The 21840-nt window shown below is 36.1% G+C and overlaps 5 protein-coding genes across 9 annotated transcripts; 2 read left to right on the plus strand and 3 right to left on the minus strand.

Moving 5' to 3' along the window:
• Nucleotides 1–10: 10 nt before the first annotated feature.
• CDPK2 (calcium-dependent protein kinase 2) lies at nt 11–3533 on the plus strand. Of its 3 annotated transcripts, XM_011098690.3 has the most exons (7): nt 468–1373; nt 1779–1922; nt 2013–2165; nt 2286–2401; nt 2615–2782; nt 2879–3103; nt 3189–3533. In XM_011098690.3, exons 1-7 carry the CDS (start codon nt 827–829, stop codon nt 3324–3326), a joined length of 1491 nt encoding a protein of 496 aa, XP_011096992.1. In that variant the 5' UTR covers nt 468–826; the 3' UTR covers nt 3327–3533. The 3 variants fall into 3 exon arrangements, with proteins under 3 accessions (XP_088733574.1, XP_020547702.1, XP_011096992.1); XM_088877448.1 differs by having other exon boundaries at nt 11–1373; nt 1779–2165; XM_020692043.2 differs by having other exon boundaries at nt 11–1373; nt 2615–3103.
• Nucleotides 3534–4314: 781 nt separating this feature from the next.
• Nucleotides 4315–6842, plus strand: RPL21C (Ribosomal protein L21). Its single transcript, XM_011098702.3, has 5 exons — nt 4315–4674; nt 5643–5723; nt 6081–6182; nt 6263–6337; nt 6520–6842. The coding sequence occupies exons 1-5, from the start codon at nt 4381–4383 to the stop codon at nt 6586–6588; spliced, it is 621 nt and encodes a 206-aa protein (XP_011097004.1). The 5' UTR covers nt 4315–4380; the 3' UTR covers nt 6589–6842.
• A 342-nt stretch (nt 6843–7184) lies between these two features.
• On the minus strand, nt 7185–10368 carry LOC105176034 (putative membrane protein At4g09580). The gene is made up of 4 exons (XM_011098714.3): nt 9585–10368; nt 8416–8686; nt 8145–8315; nt 7185–7758 (listed from the first exon to the last, which is right to left on the minus strand). The coding sequence occupies exons 1-4, from the start codon at nt 9842–9844 to the stop codon at nt 7627–7629; spliced, it is 834 nt and encodes a 277-aa protein (XP_011097016.1). The 5' UTR covers nt 9845–10368; the 3' UTR covers nt 7185–7626.
• An 833-nt stretch (nt 10369–11201) lies between these two features.
• On the minus strand, nt 11202–12971 carry LOC105177626 (beta-amyrin 6-beta-monooxygenase-like). The gene is made up of 3 exons (XM_011100842.3): nt 12026–12971; nt 11734–11921; nt 11202–11652 (listed from the first exon to the last, which is right to left on the minus strand). The coding sequence occupies exons 1-3, from the start codon at nt 12969–12971 to the stop codon at nt 11353–11355; spliced, it is 1434 nt and encodes a 477-aa protein (XP_011099144.1). The 3' UTR covers nt 11202–11352.
• Nucleotides 12972–13383: 412 nt separating this feature from the next.
• Nucleotides 13384–16309, minus strand: LOC105177634 (NAC domain-containing protein 30). Of its 3 annotated transcripts, none has more exons than XM_020692044.2 (4): nt 16077–16309; nt 14954–15142; nt 14579–14850; nt 13384–14134 (listed from the first exon to the last, which is right to left on the minus strand). In XM_020692044.2, exons 2-4 carry the CDS (start codon nt 15111–15113, stop codon nt 13622–13624), a joined length of 945 nt encoding a protein of 314 aa, XP_020547703.1. In that variant the 5' UTR covers nt 15114–15142; nt 16077–16309; the 3' UTR covers nt 13384–13621. The 3 variants fall into 3 exon arrangements, with proteins under 3 accessions (XP_020547703.1, XP_020547704.1, XP_011099157.1); XM_020692045.2 differs by having other exon boundaries at nt 14954–15145; XM_011100855.3 differs by lacking the exon at nt 16077–16309 and adding an exon at nt 15288–15446.
• Nucleotides 16310–21840: the final 5531 nt, after the last annotated feature.

The following is a 21840-nucleotide window of genomic DNA, read 5'->3' on the forward strand; positions in this document are numbered from 1 at the left end:
TACTTCCATGATAAATCAGTCCATTTCATTTTGTCAGCAGGCACTGGAAAATTGATCTTGGTTGAACTAATACAACTCAGGGATGTTAATTATTCTTTGTACGTACAAAGAACGCTGAGAAGTTGGACAATTAATTAGAGTCAATTAGTGCAGGATGAAAGCCAAGTAATAAATGGACAGTGATTGATCTTGAGATTCGTTCAGACATTAAGATGCAATCATTGCATACAATGTCAAGAATGTGTCGCAAAACATGAGAAAGGAAAGAAAAGAGTACATGAATGCTCGATGGTGACAACTATAGACGTAAAACTTCAATCCTGTCTAGCAACTAAGAGAGGTGCGAAGAAAATGGCATTTAAACAGAAAAAACATGCAGGCTCCTACGGATGCATGATGAACGATATGTTGACAGGGTCCATGAATTGAAAATCCTAGTAGAGCATGAATCATCGGTCCCAGAATAATTTTATTTCTTTCAATTATTATCTAAAGTCTTTTTAATGAGAGAATATTAAAGTTAGATGAATGGCGTGCATAAATTTTCTATATTTTGTCGAATAAGCAAAAAGAGTTGGGCGACAGCACACAACTTTCCATTCAAAGCCCAAAGTGCAGGGACACCACAAACCCCGCCAATTTCTGTTGACCCAAAACCAAATGTTAGTTATACTTTCCTACCCTCCACCCCAAAAAAGAACAAGAAAAAGGGAAGAAGAAACTCTCATCATAAATGGAGAAGCACAACCAATATTGAGATTTTTCTTCCTAATTTCTCCAATCCAAATTCAAGAAGCAAAAGAGGAAAGAAAAACAGACAAAAAAGATGAAGAAACAATCTGCCGGATCATCCTCCAAGATTTCATCAACAGTCCTTCCATATCAAACACCAAGGCTCAGAGATCATTACAGTGTGGGAAGGAAACTAGGCCAAGGACAGTTTGGCACAACCTTCCATTGTATAGAAAAGGGTACCGGAAAAGAATACGCATGCAAATCCATCCCAAAGCGCAAGCTTTTATGTAAGGAAGATTATGACGATGTTTGGAGGGAGATCCAGATAATGCACCACTTGTCGGAGCACTCGAGTGTGGTCAGGATCAAAGGGACTTATGAGGACACTATGTTTGTGCATTTGGTGATGGAGTTGTGTGGTGGGGGTGAACTTTTCGACAGGATTGTCAAGAAAGGGCATTACAGTGAGAGAAAGGCTGCTCAGCTAATGAAAACCATTGTTGGTGTGGTGGAGGCTTGCCATTCTCTAGGGGTCATGCACAGAGATCTCAAGCCAGAAAATTTCCTTTTTGACACTCCTGATGAGGATGCCAAGCTTAAGGCCACAGATTTTGGCTTGTCCGTTTTCTATAAGCCTGGTATGTCTGATCCATTTTATTTCTCTTTTTGGCTGATTTTGCAATATGATTTGGTATTAGTTGTTGGAAACGGTGTGGCTTCAGAGAGGTCAGAGATGGGATCTGTTTCTTTCTATGATGTGGCCAAGAATTTGCTGACTTGATCTCTGATCAATTTCTGGGCAATGGGGGTGATGATTTAGTATAGCGCAAATGGGACACAGAAACTAAAGTGGCTAATGTGGTCAATTACCAATAGAGTTTGTATTCACATTAATGTACATAATGGGGGAAAGAAAGATAGAAAATGGAGCCTGATTGTGAAGCTATAATGATAGCTTTGAGATCTATCAACGGTAGATTGTTGATTTACATATATTGATTAAGATAAAATCATGAAAGTGCTTGGACGGTTGATGTCTACAGGGCAATATCTTTCTGATGTCGTTGGAAGTCCTTATTATGTTGCACCTGAAGTGTTGCACAAATACTATGGACCTGAAGCAGATGTGTGGAGTGCCGGTGTTATTCTCTACATATTATTATGTGGCGTTCCACCTTTCTGGGCCGGTAAGCCTTACCTTGCTCCAGACTTGCAAATAGTTTCATCTTTTTTCCTCTGTTGTCAATACTTCCTTCACCCAAATTCTCAACTTGCAGAAACGGATAACGGAATCTTCAGACAAATCTTGAAAGGCAAGATAGACTTTGAATCTGAACCATGGCCTCACATTTCAGAAAGTGCAAAGGACCTTGTAAGAAAGATGCTTACTAGAGACCCCAGAAGTCGAATTACTGCCCATCAAGTCCTCTGTAAGTCATACACTTGGATCATCTTGAATTAAGACAGTATCAACTTTTGGGCCTTGTCTATCCTTGTTAATTACTTCATAGTCCTGTTATTCATCATACCGAAAATTGGGTTTGTAATAGGCCATCCTTGGATCGTGGATGACACAGTTGCACCAGACAAACCTTTGGGATCTGCAGTATTGACGCGGCTAAAGCAATTTTCTGCGATGAACAAACTGAAGAAGATGGCTCTCCGTGTATGTTTCCATCTGATCTATATTTCTGATTTGGTTGTACTAGTTAGATTGGTTCATGAAATAATCATCAAATTTCCTATTCATTGTTGTTCTTTATGTAAATATGCAAACAAGAAGAAAGTTGTTCTTACATTGTATATCCATTTTAAAGATCATTTGTGCATCTTGTGACACAGACATGAAGCAGCATTCTTGTAAACAATGTGCATGCAGGTTATAGCAGAAAGACTTTCAGAAGAAGAGATCGGTGGACTGAGACAGTTGTTCAAAATGCTTGATACAGACAACAGCGGGACAATAACTTTTGATGAATTAAAACACGGTTTGAGAAGAGTGGGCTCTGAACTAATGGAATCCGATATCAAGGCCTTAATGGAGGCGGTATATTTCTTGTTTAGTAATGAAAAGCCGAAGTTACAATCTATATCAAATGACAGGATCAATCTCACTTGCATGGCTGCATTTATTCTCTTTCAGGCTGATATCGACAACAACGGGACTATAGACTACGGAGAGTTCCTGGCTGCAACCTTACATTTGAACAAGATGGAAAGGGAGGAAAATCTTCATGCTGCTTTCTCCTTCTTCGACAAAGATGGCAGCGGTTACATCACTATTGATGAGCTTCAACAGGCATGCAAAGAGTTCGGCCTTGGAGACGTCCAACTAGAAGAAATCATTAGAGAAATCGACACAGACAACGTAAGTTTTCAGTAGGTCATTGCAAAGTATCATCAACTGAAAAAAATCACAATAGTCTTGAAAGTTGGACTCAAATTCTACGCAGGACGGGCGTATAGACTACGGAGAATTTGCTGCAATGATGAGGAAGGGTAATCCTGGGATTGGCTCCAGAACCATGAGAGGCAATTTGAATTTCAACTTAGCAGATGCGCTCCAAGGTAAACCCAAGGAGGGGGAGTAAAAATGGAGACAAACATCTCCTGTATATGTTTTTCTGACCTGTAATGATCTTGAACCAATTTGGCATTGTGCAAATGTTTCCTAGTACAGTTTATCCTCAGTACACAAAGTCCACTGACTACTAATGTTCCATGTAATTGTAGTAGTGGAGGAAGAAGAATCATCTCAAGTCACTTACATATGTTTATATGTACACTTATTAGGACAATTCCTGTTGTTTTGGGATGACTCATTACAACCATAGTAATTATACAAACAAGAAACTCTTGCTATGAGTATTATCATTTTCTTACAATTATCATACATAAAAAAAAAATGGTTAATTATGCTTAGACCCCCTCCAAAAATGTGAAATTATACTTACACCCCTTCCAAAAATTCTTTATTTACATATGATCCCCTTCCATTAAAATTTGGACTAAAAATGCTGACATCAACAAAAATAGTTACATAATTTTTAATTTTGCCCCTCTTTTTAATATTCTAATGTATATGATTGTCCTTGTAAGAAGATAAATGTAATATATATATGGACTAAGGTTCATACCATGATGAGAGTGGATCATATTTAATCTGTGAATTTTCGAATGGGGTATAAATGTAATTTTAATTTTTTTTTGAAAAAAAGTATAAATTCACCTTTTTGGGGAAGCCTAAGTGTAACTAAACCTAAAAAACTAATGATCAAAATTCCACAATTTTGATGTAATAATAGTGCATATATAAGATATAACATACCTGTTTTTTTCTTTTATTACAACGGGGTTGGGGTTGGGGTTGGGGTTGGGGTGTGGAACTTGATTTTGAACTCAAGACCTTACGTCACTGAGACGAGGTAACGCCAACTCAATCAAACACAAGTTACACAACGAATAACACACCTTATTCAAGTATATGTGTAGTGGATTTGGATCTGGACCCGGGCATCATTTTTAGCCTTCTTGGATCCGGCCTATTCTCACGACGAGGGCAAAAATGTCATTTAGGTCGTAGAGCAATGGATAGGATAACGAGACATCCAGAAAGCACAGAAAGCTCAATTCTCAAACTCAACAATGGCAGCTGCCCTCTCACTCTGTTCTTCTCTCACTCCAAAGCTTCAACATCGCAATCAGACTCCAACACCCTTTTCTCATTCAAGAATCAATCTTTCTTTTCTCTCCCACCCTCTCTCGTCTCTGACGCTCACCTCGCGCACACATCCCGCATTATCTTTTGCTCCAAAATCAACTGATACAGTAGCTGAAGTTTCTTTAAGCGAACCAGAAGCTGATAATGCAGCCACGGAAGCTGAGCCCGCTGTTGAAACAACGGAGCCAAAGCGTGAGGAAGTTTTTGCTGTTGTGATGGTGAGTAGTGTGTGCGTGTGCGAGTGTCTTTACTTATCGTTTGGTATTTATTGGAATTTCTGCGTTGGAGGGGATTCTATAGCTATTTATGATGGCGTAGTTTGTGTGTGTGTGTGTGTGTTTTTTTTTTTAAATATTTCCCTTTATCTTTCTTTGGAATGCACATGAATTTGTCTGTGTATGCAGAAATTCTGCTCCTTATATGTGCAATTCGGAAGGGTTCAGAGGCGTCAAGATGTAAATATTAGTTTTTTCTTGTTATCGGCATAGAAGAGTATTGGCTTTTAGTTTTATCTTTTCATGGGATTTTCGTCTGTCAAGGGCCAAAAGACGTCGAGTTTTATTCATATGTCTTCCCTTTAATAGTTGTTTAGTTGTGCATTTCATTTTTAGTTTGTATTTTTACATCTTTCAAATGGTTACTTTTGTAATTTAGTGATCCTTCGTTTAGGCAACGTCGTCTTCCCAGCCTATCGTAGGTTTCAAAATGAAGACTTGTAAGTTTATGGATGCATAAAGTTGGGCATCTTGCAATTGGAATTGATGAAAATCTATTCAACTTTGAAGATTTGCAAGTTCACTTTCCAAGACTTCAATTCTTTGATGCCAAACACTACCTAGGTTAAGATTCTTTGAAATTCTTTCTTCGGTTTAGCTTCTTTTTCTTTAATTTTTTAGATTATTCTTTTTGGAGAAAGTTTGATGAAGAAATATCAAATGCCTGAACAGCTTTCACATCGTTGTTGATGTGTAAGAAGTTTGTTGGTCTGTTTCTTAGCCCTGGACGACTGAACTATTGCTGATGCCCGGATATTGTGTTGCTAGTCTCCGTTGCTAAAAGTATCCTTTTTCCTACTGATATTGCAAGTTGTTCATATAATTGTCCTGATTGTCATTTAACTGCATACATGATTATATTTTGAATCTAGAAGTTGACTTAAGACTTCTTCTCGTGTTTAATTGCTTAGGTTGGATCTAGGCAATACATTGTGTTCCCTGGACGTTTCATCTACACGCAGAGGCTTAAGGGTGCAAATGTAAACGACAAGGTAAGTGTTACCCCTTTTCTTAAAAAAATGTAAGAAGCATTTATGCACTGGGTTATGAATGCCGTCAATCTGATCAGTTCAGATGTGCTATGGGTCATGTATAGAATGTAAATATGAGACTAAGCATGTGTATCATGTTAGATAATTATAATCATGGAATTTTCCTCTTTGTAGCATTGCTCCAGAAATGTTTTCTGTATATGAATAACTGCGCTTACTTTCGGTTGTTGCCTTTACCTTCCCTCTGCAGACTTGATTACAACCTTCATACTTACTGTTAATTGGTCTAATCTTTTTTCCTGACTATATGTTTTAAGAATATCAGTGATAATTGTACGAAAATGTGATTCCATGCAGATAACCTTAAATAAAGTTTTGCTGGTGGGAACAAAAACAAGCACATACATTGGAAAACCAATTGTGCCAAACGCCACAGTCCATGCCATTGTCGAAGAGCAAGTATGATTCTGTTTCAGACTATTCTCTTGTATATATTTTCAATTTATTGCCATCACCTTATCTGTGATTTTTCCTTATAGACATTGGATAAGAAGGTCATTGTCTTCAAGTACAAGAAAAAGAAGAACTACAGAAGAAATATTGGGCACAGACAGGTATAATAGATTATAGCTTACTTAAAAATCCCAATTAGACTGTGTTGCAAACTAACGTCATTTAAAGTTAAGTTTCTGATCCACATATTCATAATGCCAAAGAAAAAAAAATGAATTCTGACATGTTTTAGTACTTTTCATGCAATTTTTGGGTACTTACCATTGTATTTTTACTTATGCAGCCTATTACAAGGATAAGAATAACAAGTATCACAGGGTACCAAGACTCACCTGCTGTCACCCTTGAGTAGTTATACTGTTATATTCCACCCCAGCCGTCATTGTCATTTTCAAAATTTGTTTATGCCTGATTTTGTAACATCGCACTAGTTTTTTGAGAAGATTATGTTGTAGGCTCTGTGAGGCCTTGTGGTCAATTTAAATTTTGTGTAAAAAGCCAGTTAGAAGGAGGGCTTTGTAGTCAACATTTGATTCTCAAATCCTGTTGTCACATTATATTCTTGGCTATAATACAGTTGCTTCAAGCATCGGCTGACCATAATAATTGCGTTTGTTTTCACAGACCATCTCTGATTTTCTGTCCGATGTGTTTCGTGAATGTAGTATGTATTTCTGATATTCCTCATCTTTCTTTTATTCCCTACACTCAGCTCTTTCAAACGCCAACTATGAACAGTAAATTGTATGTGTCTCCAAGTATCCTGGTTCTAAAATTCAGTTATGGTATAGTATTCTATAATAGGTGTGACTAAGAACACTGCTGGACAGGTACATGAGATTCAAGACAAGGTAAGCCTCAAATAGAACAAGAAAAAAGATATGAATCCGATGAGTGGGAAATCCTGGGTGTTCCCTTTTTGTTCCACCCAGACAGAAAACATGAATATGCAACTCAGAATCTAGTTTCATTAAGTTGGGGGGAAAAATGTGTAGTTTCTGCCCGGACAAGTACATATAAATTGATACTGACGGCGGTAGCATATGGACACAGAACCTGTTTGCTGTAAGCCCTCACTGTGTCCTACATCAAGATCCTAATTCTACGGGCATAATGGATTTCAGCTATACGGCTGATATTTGAACAAACGTCTATATAGTATCCTGTTCCTTAACTTTTAATACTATAAATTCACAGTTTCTGCCATGTAATCTAGATGAACCAGGTCGGGAACTGCAATATCCTGAAGGAATAACAGCAGGCTTTCCCACTACACATGTACCCCAAACAACGCAGAATCGGCTCCTGTTTCTTATACTTCATCAAATTAGAAAATCATTGTATGCCCACTCCCTTCTCCACAGAGATGGGCGGAAATGCATAAACAGCTCTATTCATATACTCGCTTCCTCTTCAAAAGGGTCGGAAATAATAAAACAGACCCAATGAGGAAAAGCAATGCCAACGTCTTAAAATCATACAGATCTTTGACTGACTTGAGATCACCAAGAGCAAGTCCAGCCTGAGCAATAAAAAGCAGCAGCAGTGTTAGAGACTATGTGAAGTGCATAAGGATAGACAACAGTACAAACTGGAAAAAAGATGGAGAAGAAGCTAGATAATCCATTATTTGCTAAGTTAAATTATATCCATAATGTGTCAAAATTTCATATTCCTGAAATAGATAAGTTCCATGTAAGAGATATAGTAGTTTTCCCACATTCAACTGGAATAATTATAAAAAAAAAAGTTAATAAATAAATAAACTGTACTACTGGAACAAGTCTGATCACAATGACCTACCTAATCTACATCTTTTGAATAGCATTCTTTAATGCTTACAGCCATAAAGAAGTAGAAGGAGATATATGATTAACGAACTCTAGAACAAAAGGGGGAGAAGCTCACTCTGACAGTGATGTAAGCAGCTGGAATGAGCCCAATAACAGTTGCCAAAAAGAAAATATGAAACGGGATATCCACAATTGGTGAAGCCAAATTGATAAAAAGGTTTGGCAATGTCGGTGTAACTCTCAGAAAGAGCATGTAGTTGAGCAACTTGTCCCTCCGCTTTGCTATCTGACATCAAAACAGAAACATTCACAAGATGCAAAATCAGAGAATGGCTAAGATGTGAATACAGCAGCTTCAAAGTAAGGAAAAAGTAAAATCAAGATACCTCTGCTTGAAAAAATCTCAACTTTTCGGGCCACAACCAGTTAACAATGGGTCTGCCAATCAGCTTAGACAGAAAGTAGCAGGATGATGCACCAGCAGTGGCATTAAAGACAACCAAAAGAAGGCCTCTGACAACTCCAAAAAGAGCTCCAGCTAGTAAGGACATGAAAATTGTCCCAGGTATCATAAATGTCTGCATGAATATGTATGTTGAACAATACCCTAGAATGAACTTTGCTGGGTACACTTCAGCATAGCTTGCAAGATGATCTCTGGAACATTTCAGGAAAGGGAGGAAATATTATAGAACTTAAAATTCCTTGTCAAACTCTAACAGCAGACAATTTGATGGACACAGGAAAAAAAAATTTCCTGAGCCTCAGAGGAAGGGAATCCACAGCTGAGGTGTAAAAGGCAAGGCCATATCTTGACATAAAAAGAAAGATCAAAATCATGCTCATTCAAAGTGTAGTTATTTGGTCAAATGGTGAAACTGTACATACAACTGAAGTAGAAGCTAGAGAGTTGGATCTTTAGGGAATCTGTATTTTCATTCTTCCACAAGAAAGGTACCACCAAAGTTTTGAAAAATCTGGGCAAGGGATATTACAGTTCATAGTTCATATAACATAGGTGTACCTTTTTTATTTTTTGTTCTCTTACTTTGTGTTAAGTCCCACTCATCCTTATAGTGCATCAAGAAAAAGAAAGAACTCATCCAGTTGATATGTCTTGCACCCTCATTTAGAACCAAATACATCTACATGCATGGGCTCTGCTAGTTTTCTGCTAAGTTTCAAGCTGACCACTTAACATATTTCAGCTACTCCTCAGTAAAATAAAAGCTTAGCATATGATAAGAATAAGAAAAACCCAAATTTCTAACCCGGCCATTCTCAGCGTATAATATACCGCACATAACCACTTTAACCTCAGAAATATATCCTTCTAAATATTAAAACTATTACAACTATGAAATTAAGTCTAACGCACTTCTGAAATACAAATTCACAACCCAATAATAGCAATTTGACTAAAATCAAATATCATACTATCAACCACTGAATCTGCCAGCACATATCCTTGTCTCGCATTACTTACAAAAAGCTACAAAATAAATTAAATTCTTGAAAACTAATAAAAAGGAAGAAGAGAGAAAGCAACTCTTACTTGAGCAAGCGAAGATCCGCGAGATTGCGAGGAAGCTTGAGCATCTGGTATTCGGCCGCAGGCATGGTAAGGTAAATGCAGAATAACCCGGTTGAGAACACCAAAAATACACCAAAAGCCGCCACGAATTCCCAGCGTGAGAGCGGAAATTTCTCCGCCTTATATTTCTTTCCCGTGGGAGACTCGGCATTCTTCTCCTCATCCTTATCCAGGAGCCGGCCACCACCAGTTTCCACCACCAGAATCCGGGGCGCCGCCATGAAAAGCGACGTCGATGTCGATGCTGCTAACGTGGACAAAGATTGCAAGAAATTGCTGGGAAGCTATCAGCAGCGTAGGATCTCAACCTTCATTACACCCAGAATAAAAGGGGGATACAAGATTGTCGCGCGCTTGGCTGATCCTGCTATTAAAAAATTAAAAGCATTGCGGTGTGGGGCAATCGATGGGCGTAGAAAATCCAAGAAAACACCAGCCAAAAAGGAAAAAGAAAAAAGTAAAATTGCGAGGGAATTAGGAACTTCTGTTAATGGGATCGAAAACGGAGGAATTTTTCATCAATTATTGGGTTGGGATTATGGCGCAATTATATATATCATAAAGAGATCAGGAAAGAAATAATTTTGGCGTAAATGTGAAACATCAAAAACCCTAGAAATCGAGATTATTTATAAAATTGAGCGTGTGTCAGTGTTTCTCTCTCCGTAGGTAGGAGAGAGCGAGAGAGGAATAATGGGAGTGAAATAGGAGTCAAATTGGCATGCCGTAGGCGTACAGAGTTGTTCAACTCTTGTTTCAAGTTTTTAACACAGATGCGCTTTTATTGTTTTCTACTTTTCTTGGATTTCTTAATTAAAATAATTACAATTTGACACCTAAATTAACACTTAATACTGAAAAATTCTAATTTAAATTAAATTTATTATACCTGAACTAATTATAAAATAAATGCAATATATTTTTTCGTAAAGAAAAATTACATTTTAGTCCTATATCTTAAGGAGGGTGGCATTTTTTGCCCTATACGAATTTATTTTCGTAATTTAGTCATACAATTTTAAAATTTTGATAATTTTCATTATCTTGCCAATTTGACTGAAATTGCATGTGGTTTGTACATGACTCAATTAAATTTCAATTTTAATCTTGTAAATCAATAAAAAAGCTAACACCCCTAAGTTAGTGGACTAAAATTACAACTTAATTGAGTCATGTGCATATCACATCTAATTTTTCAATCAAATTAGAAGAAAAAAAGACTAAAATTACTAAGACTAAATTGTAAAAATCAGAATTAAAAATACCTTCATTAAATTGCATTTTTATTTCTTGTTTGATGTATGATGGGTATACAGTAGGTAAGAATTTTCACTACTTTTGCAACTAAATAGAATTACTGATGATCTATGAGAAAGTTTGGTTCAAACTCTATTAAATCAAAATTATGAAATATATACAGCTTGAGGAGAATCAACATTTTAGAAGACCAAAATTTACCTTATAAAAAACAAAGAGAGAGAGAGAGAGAGAGATAAAAGGGAAACATGGATGACATTCTTTTATTGGGAGAAATACAAACAACTAATCTCAAAGAAACATAGTAAGAATATTACACTACCACATTTCATCATACTTCATCTCTTTTTTCTTACATTTTCAGCTCTGTTTTCACAGATTATTGTCAACAAAAACCAGAAAACAACAAACGTATCATGGAATTCACATCTTCTCAATGTATAAAGCAGTGGCACAACACTCCAAGAAGGATTTATTTCTCATGAGGATGAAGGTGAACCGGGAGGCCGTAAGCCGGTGTAGGCGAAGCGTGGAAGACTATCTTCTCATTTGGGATGGCCTTCTCAAGTCTGAACCTTCTCACCACATTGTGCATGAAAACCAAGACTTCAAGCCTAGCATACTCTTTTCCGGGACACATCCGTGGCCCTCCTCCAAATGGCACGAACGTGTAAGGAGCCGGTCCACTTCCCTCAAACCTGGACGGGTTGAACTTTTCTGGTTCAGGGAAGTACTTGGGATTCTTGTGTGATGAATGCACAGTCCAGAATGTCTGCAGGTTGAGAGAGCCAAGAGTTAAGCAAAACGGGCGATAAGTTGATATATGGTTGAGTTATTTGGATATTGTATGTACCTTCCATCCTTTAGGGATGGTGAAACCAGCATAAGTGAACTCAGTTGTGGTTTCTCTGAATGCTCCTTGGGCAGGGGGGGTTAACCTGAGCGATTCACGTGCCACGTTCCACGAGTACCTCATCTTCTCGATATCTTCCCATGTCAATAGCTCATCAGGGCCCTTTGATTTTGCAATCTCCATTTGCTCTGTGAAGATGTGTCCATAAGATAATCAGTGTGTTTTCTTGTCAGGAGAGTGACGAGAAATCTGTTGTAATGTTAGAGGCTATATAGAAGTGATTAGTTGTTACCTTCAAGAACCTGTTTGTAAATGTGGGGAAGTTCAGCAAGGTAATTCATGACAGCCGTCACTGCAGAGCTCGTCGTCTCAAAGCTAGCCACAAGCAAACCGATGATGTTGTTAGAAATCTCCATTTCGCTCAAAAACTGCCCATCTTCATCTGTCACAAGTAGCATCTTGGACAATAGGTCACGACCCTCGGTCTCCTTTTTCTCCGTCAGCTCCTTCCTCCTCTCTGTGATGATCCTCATCAGCTCTTCACGCACCAATTTGCCTCCTTTGATGGCACGATTGTAGGCCGTACCTGGCAAATCTATAGGTACGGAGAACATCCCGTTGGTCACAAGAGTAAAGGGTTCGGACAACCTCTTTATGTGCTCTGGATCAACCACACTGAGAAACAATCTACACGCCAGCTCAAAGGTGTACTTCTTGGACAGGGGAGAAACTTTGACAACAGAATTGGGGGTCCAGTCGTTATCCAAATGCTCACGAGCCAGAGCATCCATCACTGGTATGTACTGTTTTAAGGCCTCAGGCTTGAGAATGTCGTGGTGAAAGCTACGTTTTAGGGCCGATACTTCCTTCAAGTTACTCTCAACAAATTCAGGGAACAGCAAGGCTTTCTTCATTGATTGTGGCCACCAGGAAGTCAGAAGTTTGTTCTCATTCATGAAAAGGAACTTGTTACCTTGTGCACCACAGAATATGGCCATTTTTTCTCCTAACAAAGAGGTTTGGAATACTTCCGGTGAGTATTTCTCCATCCTATCTTTGACGAATTTCTGAGGGCCTAACACGGCAAACTCTATGTTTTCTCCCAGCATAGGCCAACCCCGTGAGCCGGGAGGCAGGTTTTTCGATTTTTCAGAACCCCTTTTAGGGATTAACGAGAAGAGATAGACGGAGAGAGGAAGAAGTATAAGAGGAAGAACATACGGTAAGAAGGCCTCCATACTTAATCCTTTGTGAGCAACTCAAGTATTGAATATGTGAAGTGAGTATGCCTTGGAGAAGTCCTGGAATGGAGTATATATAGGATAGAAAGGCTCATCGAATTCTTGGCCTGCATTTGGCAATTTATGAGGCAGAAAATAAGACAAAATAAAGTATATATGGAGAGGCAAAAGACGAAAGGGTTTGGGAATGTAGTACTAATGCTGCAGCATTTGGGGTTATGACAAAATGTGGTATTTCAATTAGAACTAACTAAAGACATTGCTGTCTTAGGATATTCACTTTCTTTTATCCTTGTGTTTGTCTTATTAATGATACGTCGCCATATTCTATAATTTGTATGGATCGATCGATGTTACAGAATCTAACAACAAAACTGATCAGATCCTCAAACAAATAAGTAAAAACTCTGAAAAAAAAATGACTTTTCATGAGGCAAACTGCAATAACATGTATTTGAAATTCACATTTGCTCAGAACAAGAACAGTCAAGAATCAAAAATCAACAATTTAGCCTATGTCCCGACGACTTGGGGAAGCATTGGTCTTAAGGAAACTTTTCAGAAAAAGAAAAGCTTGCCCTTTGATGGATTTTCAGTGGACAAAAGTCTGTTATTTTTACAAATTATTAAATAAAAACTCTATCTAGCTACAAGTCAGGAAAGCATTGATCAAGTACATGACTTAAATGGTTTTGAGCATCTAACTCATCATCACTGTGGGGGAGTAAGGGCATGTCTGTGTATGCATGTGATGGAACTCCAGTGACTTGAGTTGCAAGCAGCTTATTCCAATCACTGAATTGGTTCCCAAAGTTGCTCTTCTCATCTTCAGTCTCCTCATTGGCTACAAAACTATGCTCGAAATTAGTATCGTTCGTTGCAAAACTCGTTGAAATCGAAGGGCTGTCGAGCTTTGGAAGCTCAACCACTTGGCTTTCAAAAGGGCTGTGGCTAGCCTTGAGACACTCCGGTGGAAACGATGGCTGATGAATAAGGGACGAATCGAAATTATTCATCTGAGTAGTTGAGGTGCCTGGGTATGATGGGAGCCTGTAGTTGCTGCTATTCCTGATATAGTAAGAGTTGTTCCAAGCTTCAAAACCTTGTTTATGACTTGGATTTGGCTTCTTGAATGCTCGGCAAACGACCCATCCTTCCTCCTGTTGCGTTCATCTAATCAGATTATAAGCTTCTAACTTTTCAAGCATGCATCAATTAACTGTTTTTTCCAATTTCTCAATGCACTAAAATAACTTCACTTTCTCATTCCTTTTTTCACAAGTTAGTCTTAGTTATATATTCTTACATCTGCTGCAATTTTTCAACCTCAGAAAGTGCTTTTGGAAAGAACGGCTGTCATGTCTGAAATCATTAACCACATAGAAAAACGTCCTACACATAAAATAGAAGTCGATATACGAATTCTAGGCCACTTATTACAAATGATGGATATCCAATATATACATCCATTTTTCTCCTCCATTGCACTTGTAGAAAAGACTAATAACAAATTAATTTAACCCTTTAGCTTGCAGGTTCAAGTTAACACACACACACACACACATATATATACACATATATATATATGTATATGGTTGAGGTACCTGAGGAGGAGCATGTTCAGATGTCTGGAGGCGATACTCATGCATGATCCAATCGGTTTTCCTACCGTTGGGTGCTCGTCCTTTGTAGAACACCAAGGTCTTTCTCATCCCTATGATTCTGTCCTTTGAAAGCACTGCCTTGTCCCTTCCCGTGGCCTTCCAGAAACCAGCAGTCGTCGCCCTGTTGGTTCTCGTCCCAGTCGGATACTTCCTGTCCTTGTGGCTGAAGAAGTACCACTCATTCTGCTCTTCATATCCCAGTTTACACTTGTCTGTAAGCAATTAAGAACGAAATGTATATGCAGACACACGATGAGCAACTGTCCAAGAAAAGAACCTTAGATGCTGTCAACTGCTTATAATGGACGTACGTACCTTGAATGTCCCATGGCTCCATTCTGTAGAGATCAATGTCGATGATCACATCAAGATCGATCTTGAGAGAGTTAACCTTCCTCTTGAGATAGTAGCCCACCAGTTCTTCCTCGGTGGGGTGAAATCGAAAGCCGGGAGGCACACATGACTCCATTTCCATATTTCCTGATACGTATTATCCTCTTGATCCTGCTAAACAGTACAACATATATTTCAGGTCACGAGAAAGATCGATTTTCAGATCAAGAAAGAGAACACACACACACACATATATATATATAACTTTCATTCATTTTGAGATCATGATGATCATTAGAACATACAAAATGATAACCTGAATAATGTTGTGAATCCCCAAAGCTATAGATATTTGTTGTTGTTCTTTACAAAAGCTACTTCCCGAGTAAGAAAGAGTCGTTTTGATGAAAAGAGAGTAAAACTCACACAACTCTAATTTGATGTGAGAATTGTCATGATTCATTTCATATCCATTCGTGAGCACAATGGAATGATGGTCCCAACAGTACTGTTTGCTGCATGTGTTTGAAATTTCAGGAAAGTATGTGGCAGACCAGATGTGGTACCCCCCACCCCACCCCACAAAACATAATATGACAATTGCATGTATAGTACTAGAATTAAGACAAAAGTAGAATTAAGGTAGCTATATATGGTGGCCGTAGAAATTGACTTTTTCTTCTCTTTAGATGAGACATGGGGCACGTTCATTTCATTTCTTTGAGTGCATTCCACTCCATGCTTCCTGGTGCACTATGTGTTTTCACACCCACAAGCCCTACCTAGCTACCCTTATTGCATAACCTTATCAATTCCGAACATCATTAATTAATTCTTAACATACATAAGCTTATCAATTTTTCTTACACATATATGTTCCACAACAAATTATACTAAACTCTTCTCCTATTTATGATTTATACGGTGTTATGAGTAGACGACGACCACCTAGTTCAAACATCCTTGATTCATTGAGCATTTGAGCTAAGCTAAAATCATGAAAGTTCGCATTCCAATTTTCACAAGACAACCATATGGAGAAGAACACATGCAAGCTAGCTCATGCAACCATGCATTAAACTTTCAAATTCAAGAAAATACTAACCAGAAAGTCCGAATTAACCCTTCTGTTCTTGAACTTCACAGAGAGAGAGAGAGAGAGAGAGGTGTATATTGGTAGAGAGTTTGATGGAATGTATATATTGATGAAGTGAGTGAAATGTTGGTGGTGAGAGGGAGGGATATGTATATTTATATGATAAGCAGATGGAGACAGCTACAGTACAAATATTATATAGTTTTATTACAATGAAGAATGTGACTGACTCAACCCACAAAACATAACACACTCCTATAACTTCCCTTATTATTTTCTTAATACACATACACGCACAAACATACATACATATATTATATTGCAAGAAAATATATATATATATAGATAAGAATTTATATTGATCAAATCATGTTATTGATTACGCGTGGGGTGGGTGGTGGTATATATTGGATCAAAGGTCTGTTTGGGCGGCGTGACACCCCAAATTCTCACGCCACCCCTTTATTAGGGTTTATATATTTACCTTATTGAAAATTACTACTTCTTGCCTTTTCCAACATTTCTGCTAAGCACTGAAACCTTAACCCACAGTCCAGCTAGGGTTTGTCTGTTGGGTGCGCCGCCCTTACCCAATTGGCACCACTTATGGGCTGACACGTGGGAGCAGCCCAACTGTCTAATTCAAGAAGCTAATCATTTGCAGTTTCCTAATGTCTAAATGCTATATATAGTCTATTAATTATTGCGTAGTTAGATAATCGTCGTATATTTTTTATTTTTAAAATTAACTAATCGTATGCGGTAATTCTTCATGTACCTAATAAATAAAATATCGAGTAAAATATCGGTAATTAATTAAACGTTGATAGGAGAAAATAACCTTTTTTTTTTTTAGTAAAAAAAAGAAAAGTGGATTTCAAGAAAAATGGTGTACAGAAAATTCAAAGGACAATCCGACAATGTGATGCCAAAAAAACTGTCTACATAGGTTTGATCTGGTAGGCCTTTGGTCCCAAAATTCGAGAAGATTCAAATTGTACTTTTTTTTTTTTTTAATTATTATGACCCAAAAATAGAAAGAGTAAAGAACATATGTACCCTAAGAATAAATAAATAAGAGAAGGGGTCGATTTTCAAATAAAAAATGTGCACTTTTTGGCTTTTCAAATACTTTACCATTATAAAATTAATCTCACCTGAATTTTTTAAAAAAAAACGAAACCTTCCTTGAGTGTGTTGCAAGAGAATGAGCTACTAAAAATTAATTATTTTAACAATTTCTATAGGTAAAAAAGATAATTGAAAAATACTATAATTAATTCTGACCATACATGTAAACGAAAAGAACATGAATTAAAATATTTACTTTAATCCTAACCACACAAAAACCCTTGTAAGAACAAAAAAGTAGCTACCTAGAGACACAGCTTTACGTAAAATTTTCATACCCTCTTGTTTTATATTATAATATTTGATGTAAAGTATATGTTAATTATCTTAAAACATATATAGTATATATATATTCTTACTGTCCAATTCTTCCCGAAAATACTCATTAATTACACAAATTGTATATATATATATATACTTACATAAACGAATTTTGCTTATATAAATGAAGTAAATTTTGATTGCATTTTATCAGAAATAATAAATAGAAACTATGATGATAGTAATAAATTCTTGTGGAAAAAGAAAGTAAGGCATGGGAAGGGGAAGAACTTTGCGGCTAGCTACTTACATGCATGTCCCGGTTGAGACACACACAAATAATCCAAGGATGAGGTAATAATGCTAAACTGGTCCATGCCATTAATTATGGGTTTTATTAATTACCTTTAGATATTTATGTATATATATTACAGTTCTTGAAAATGAATTATGCACTACTAATTGACAAAGTGGGACGATCGATGTTTGTTGTTTCTATTATTTCTTGATGGGGTTTGGTCGGAAAGTTGCTTTTTTCTTTTGTAAGGAACAGATTAGATCGATGGATATTAATTAACCTACCTACCTAGGTTACTATTCTATGTATTAATATTACTAATTAACTCTTTTTTTTTTCTTTTTCTCAATTAATTTTCTTAGGTGTTCGACTTACGTACTTACAAGAATTAATTTAATTTTTTGAGAATGTATCAATATATGCGCGCAGATTGCAACCTTATAAATGTTACGTGTCAACTCAATTTTGATAAATTAGAGAAATCGTGAAAAGATAATAATAGAGTCGGGATAAAAGCCGTACTTATTAAATGGAAATATTAATCGAAATTTCAACTCAATGTACATATATGTTTTTATGTTTTCGATGCGTCATTTAATTAATTAGACAATTATTATTATAAATAAACTCAAAATTAATCACTATATATCATCTGGACCAACCAAGAAATTAAATTAATTAATATTTTCAAGATTCTGTTTGGGAAAATTTTATTTGAGTTAAATGTTTTCTTTTTTTCTTGAATTCTCTGAATAAAAAGTAATATATAATTATATATATATATATAGGAAGGGGTGGACCCTTTCTATGGTGTCACTAGATTTCATTAATTAATTAATTAATTAATTAAAGATGGATTAGATTTATTAATCATTTCAGGCTGAAAAGGACATATAAACAAACTAGAGAAGATTAATAATGCTAACCTGCAATTAATTATATATATATACATGACCCCAATTCTCATATATTTAAAAGGAAAAATTAAACTTTTCCTAAACACAAACTTCCATGCGTGTCAAAACAACATTCATGGGATCATGTGCACCTACCAACACTACTGTCACACTAATTGGACTAGTAATTTGTGGCATATTTGCAAAAATTCTATAATACTATTTAAAAAAATAAAATATTTATTGTTTAACAAAGTACATACAAAATAATAAGTTAATATTAAATTTTGTAATGGACTTTTTTTTAAAAAAAAAATAATTATCAAAATATAAATGGGAGAGCAGAAAGTTAGATGAATAAATTCAAAATTAAATATTAAAATTGACAGACTAAAAATTACGAGAAACCAATAAGGTGTTCTCGCGTCCTTAACAATAAGATATAGATAAGAGAGTGATGAAACAAGGGGCAAAAGCTTTTATCTTGAGACAATTCGCATGTTTAAGCATTTACTTTAATTAATGTCGTAATTAATTACATCATTAAAGGATATTATATTGCATACTTTTTCAAATGCAATCCAAGGAAGTTATAGTTAATGACAAATTAGGGGTGGCTGTGGCTCACAATTATTATATATGGTATGTATTATTAACTTTACAAGATATTTTGTTCCTAGATTTCACTTTCGGAATAAGTGGTAAGAAAGTTTAAAGTGAAATGTCAACAAGTCAAATTAAGTTATATATATGCAGTATACATAAGTTGTAACTCATATCATGCTTATAAATTTCGAATAAAATAACAAATGAGTGTTAAAACTGATGTAATTAAATGCCCATTAATTACACTGGTTGATCGTTACAATTCATTGGGTTGTCTCCTAAAGAGAGGTTAAATTGTAATCTACGGACGTATCTGTGTTATAGAAAATATAATTAGGCAAACAGTCTTTTTGTGAAAAATAAAATAGCGATTTATCCCCTTGTGTTTTTCATCAAAATATAAAAATTTACCTAGGTAGAGAGGTAAATTGTTTCATTTTTTAAAACACATCGGTATAAATTGCTATTTAATTTTCATATGGCGTAATTTGCTCATTTTCAATATTAAAGGAGGGTAAATTGCTATTCACCCCTTAAAGAATACGTGAGATCCTAAGTTCGTAAATATTGACCAATACGAAAGGAAATTATCTATAGACTATAGTAGTGTCTGAACCTTCAAAGGTTGATTATGATTAAGAATTACCAACCTACTCCAAGAATTTATAAGTTCCAATATTAAGGTTGAAAATTGACCTCAAAACTTGAATCTTGGTACTTAGATCTTAATGTAATGGTATATATTTAATTATACTGGTAGGTTGAGTACATATACATTAGAACAAATACGTGGGCCTTGTACACTTTAATTTGTTCAGACATCTCCATTGTAGGGATTTGCATCTTTAGCCCCTTCCTGCTCTGAAAGGCTCACATTCACTCAAATTTACCTAACATTTTTCCCACACACAAACACATATTCATGTATGAGGAATTGGTAAGAATCCATGCATGTTTGTTGTGTTTGTTTGGCATGCATGTAATATATACGTGTTCTTTCAGGTGACTAAATTATGAGGGTTGAAAGCTAAACACAATGATTTTTCCACGGAAATCTTTCCTGGATACTGTTGTCCTAACAGCTGAACAAAGCGTGACGAGATTCGAGTACCATCAACTGCACCTGCTGCTTGTGTGTAGTGTGAACACACACTCCTCCAGGGCATCAGCATGAAAAACATGGCTGTAGGTTAAGGGAAACAATCATCGATCGTGTGACGTTTCATGAGTTTGATGGGATATGGGACCATCAATGGATAGTGTAATTCTTGCAAGATTTTAAGGTTTTTGTGAATTGTTTTGCACATAAATAATGCTGAATTAGTGCACAAGGTACTGTAATTATAACCCATTAAGAATTAACTAATTGGACATGGTTTGCTGCAATCTTAAAAGGGGTTGAGTTACTTTAGCAAACAAGAAACAGTGCAAAGCAAGCAAGTGGGATAGCTATCTTTTGGGGCGGTTTGTGGGACTAAGGAAGTTGTGTGCTGCGTTGCCTGCACACTAACATTCTTGGACAACATTTTCAAACCTTCTCAATCAAATGATAGATACATATATGTTGATCATGTATATAAAAATGGGTGTATGTGGAGGTGGGGTGGGGTGGGGTAGGGTGGGGTGTTAACTAACCTTGAAAAAGACTTAACAATCTTCTAGAGAAGGGGTGGAGAGTAGGGGGGCCTTAACTAAGGATGAAAATGACATGTCTCCACACAAAACCTAATCTTGTCTCTCTGACTTCTCTCCCCATTTTCCTCAGATATGAGACAGAGATGGGTTTGATGATTGCTGCATTACAAGGTTGATAATATTCTATTTTGTCTCTTCTTCCTTTCATTTGTTTAATCCAATTTAGACAAAGCTTATCTTTTCTTGTGTACTGTTTGATGTTGGAACCTTAGTTTTTATCTTCTATTGGCTATATGTCTACGGTTTAAATGCAATTTTTATCATTTAATCTAAATTAAATTTTTGTCTTTTAATTTTTTAGAGTAGTATTCTGATTTTGTATTTTCTTAATTTTTTTTTCATCGGAGTTCACCTTCTCACTGGAAAAATATAGATACATCTCACCCTATCTTTAAAAATATAACTACTGTCCTATTAGCTTTTTTTTAGTATTTTTGTCCTTTTACTTTTTAGAGCACCATTTTGCTCTTGCATCTTTTAAATTTTTCATGATTTCAATATTTTTTTTGCAGGAATTCACCCTCTATCAAAGGTGAAGGTGAATTCTGACGAAAAACGACTAAATTCACGAAAACTAAAAAGATACAAAATCAAAGTGTTAGCCTAGAAAATAAGAAGACGAACAAATGATCTAAGTTAGAGGACCAAAATATATTTAATCATATATCCATATATATACACATACACAAACACATATATAAATATATAAAGTAAATTATAATGGGCTCTCCTAAATTTTGTTATAATTACAATTACTTTTTTGTTATTTGATAAATTATAAATACCACATTATATTAACAATCGCCTAATAGATACCCCTATAACCTATTGCGGGAGGTATTTGTTAGACAGCAACTAAATTCAACAAAATATTCATAATTTTTTA

The sequence above is a fragment of the Sesamum indicum genome, linkage group LG2 (assembly GCF_026168435.1).
Source record: "Sesamum indicum cultivar Baizhima isolate 11 linkage group LG2, ASM2616843v1, whole genome shotgun sequence".
In the NCBI taxonomy this organism is placed as follows: Eukaryota; Viridiplantae; Streptophyta; class Magnoliopsida; order Lamiales; family Pedaliaceae; genus Sesamum; species Sesamum indicum.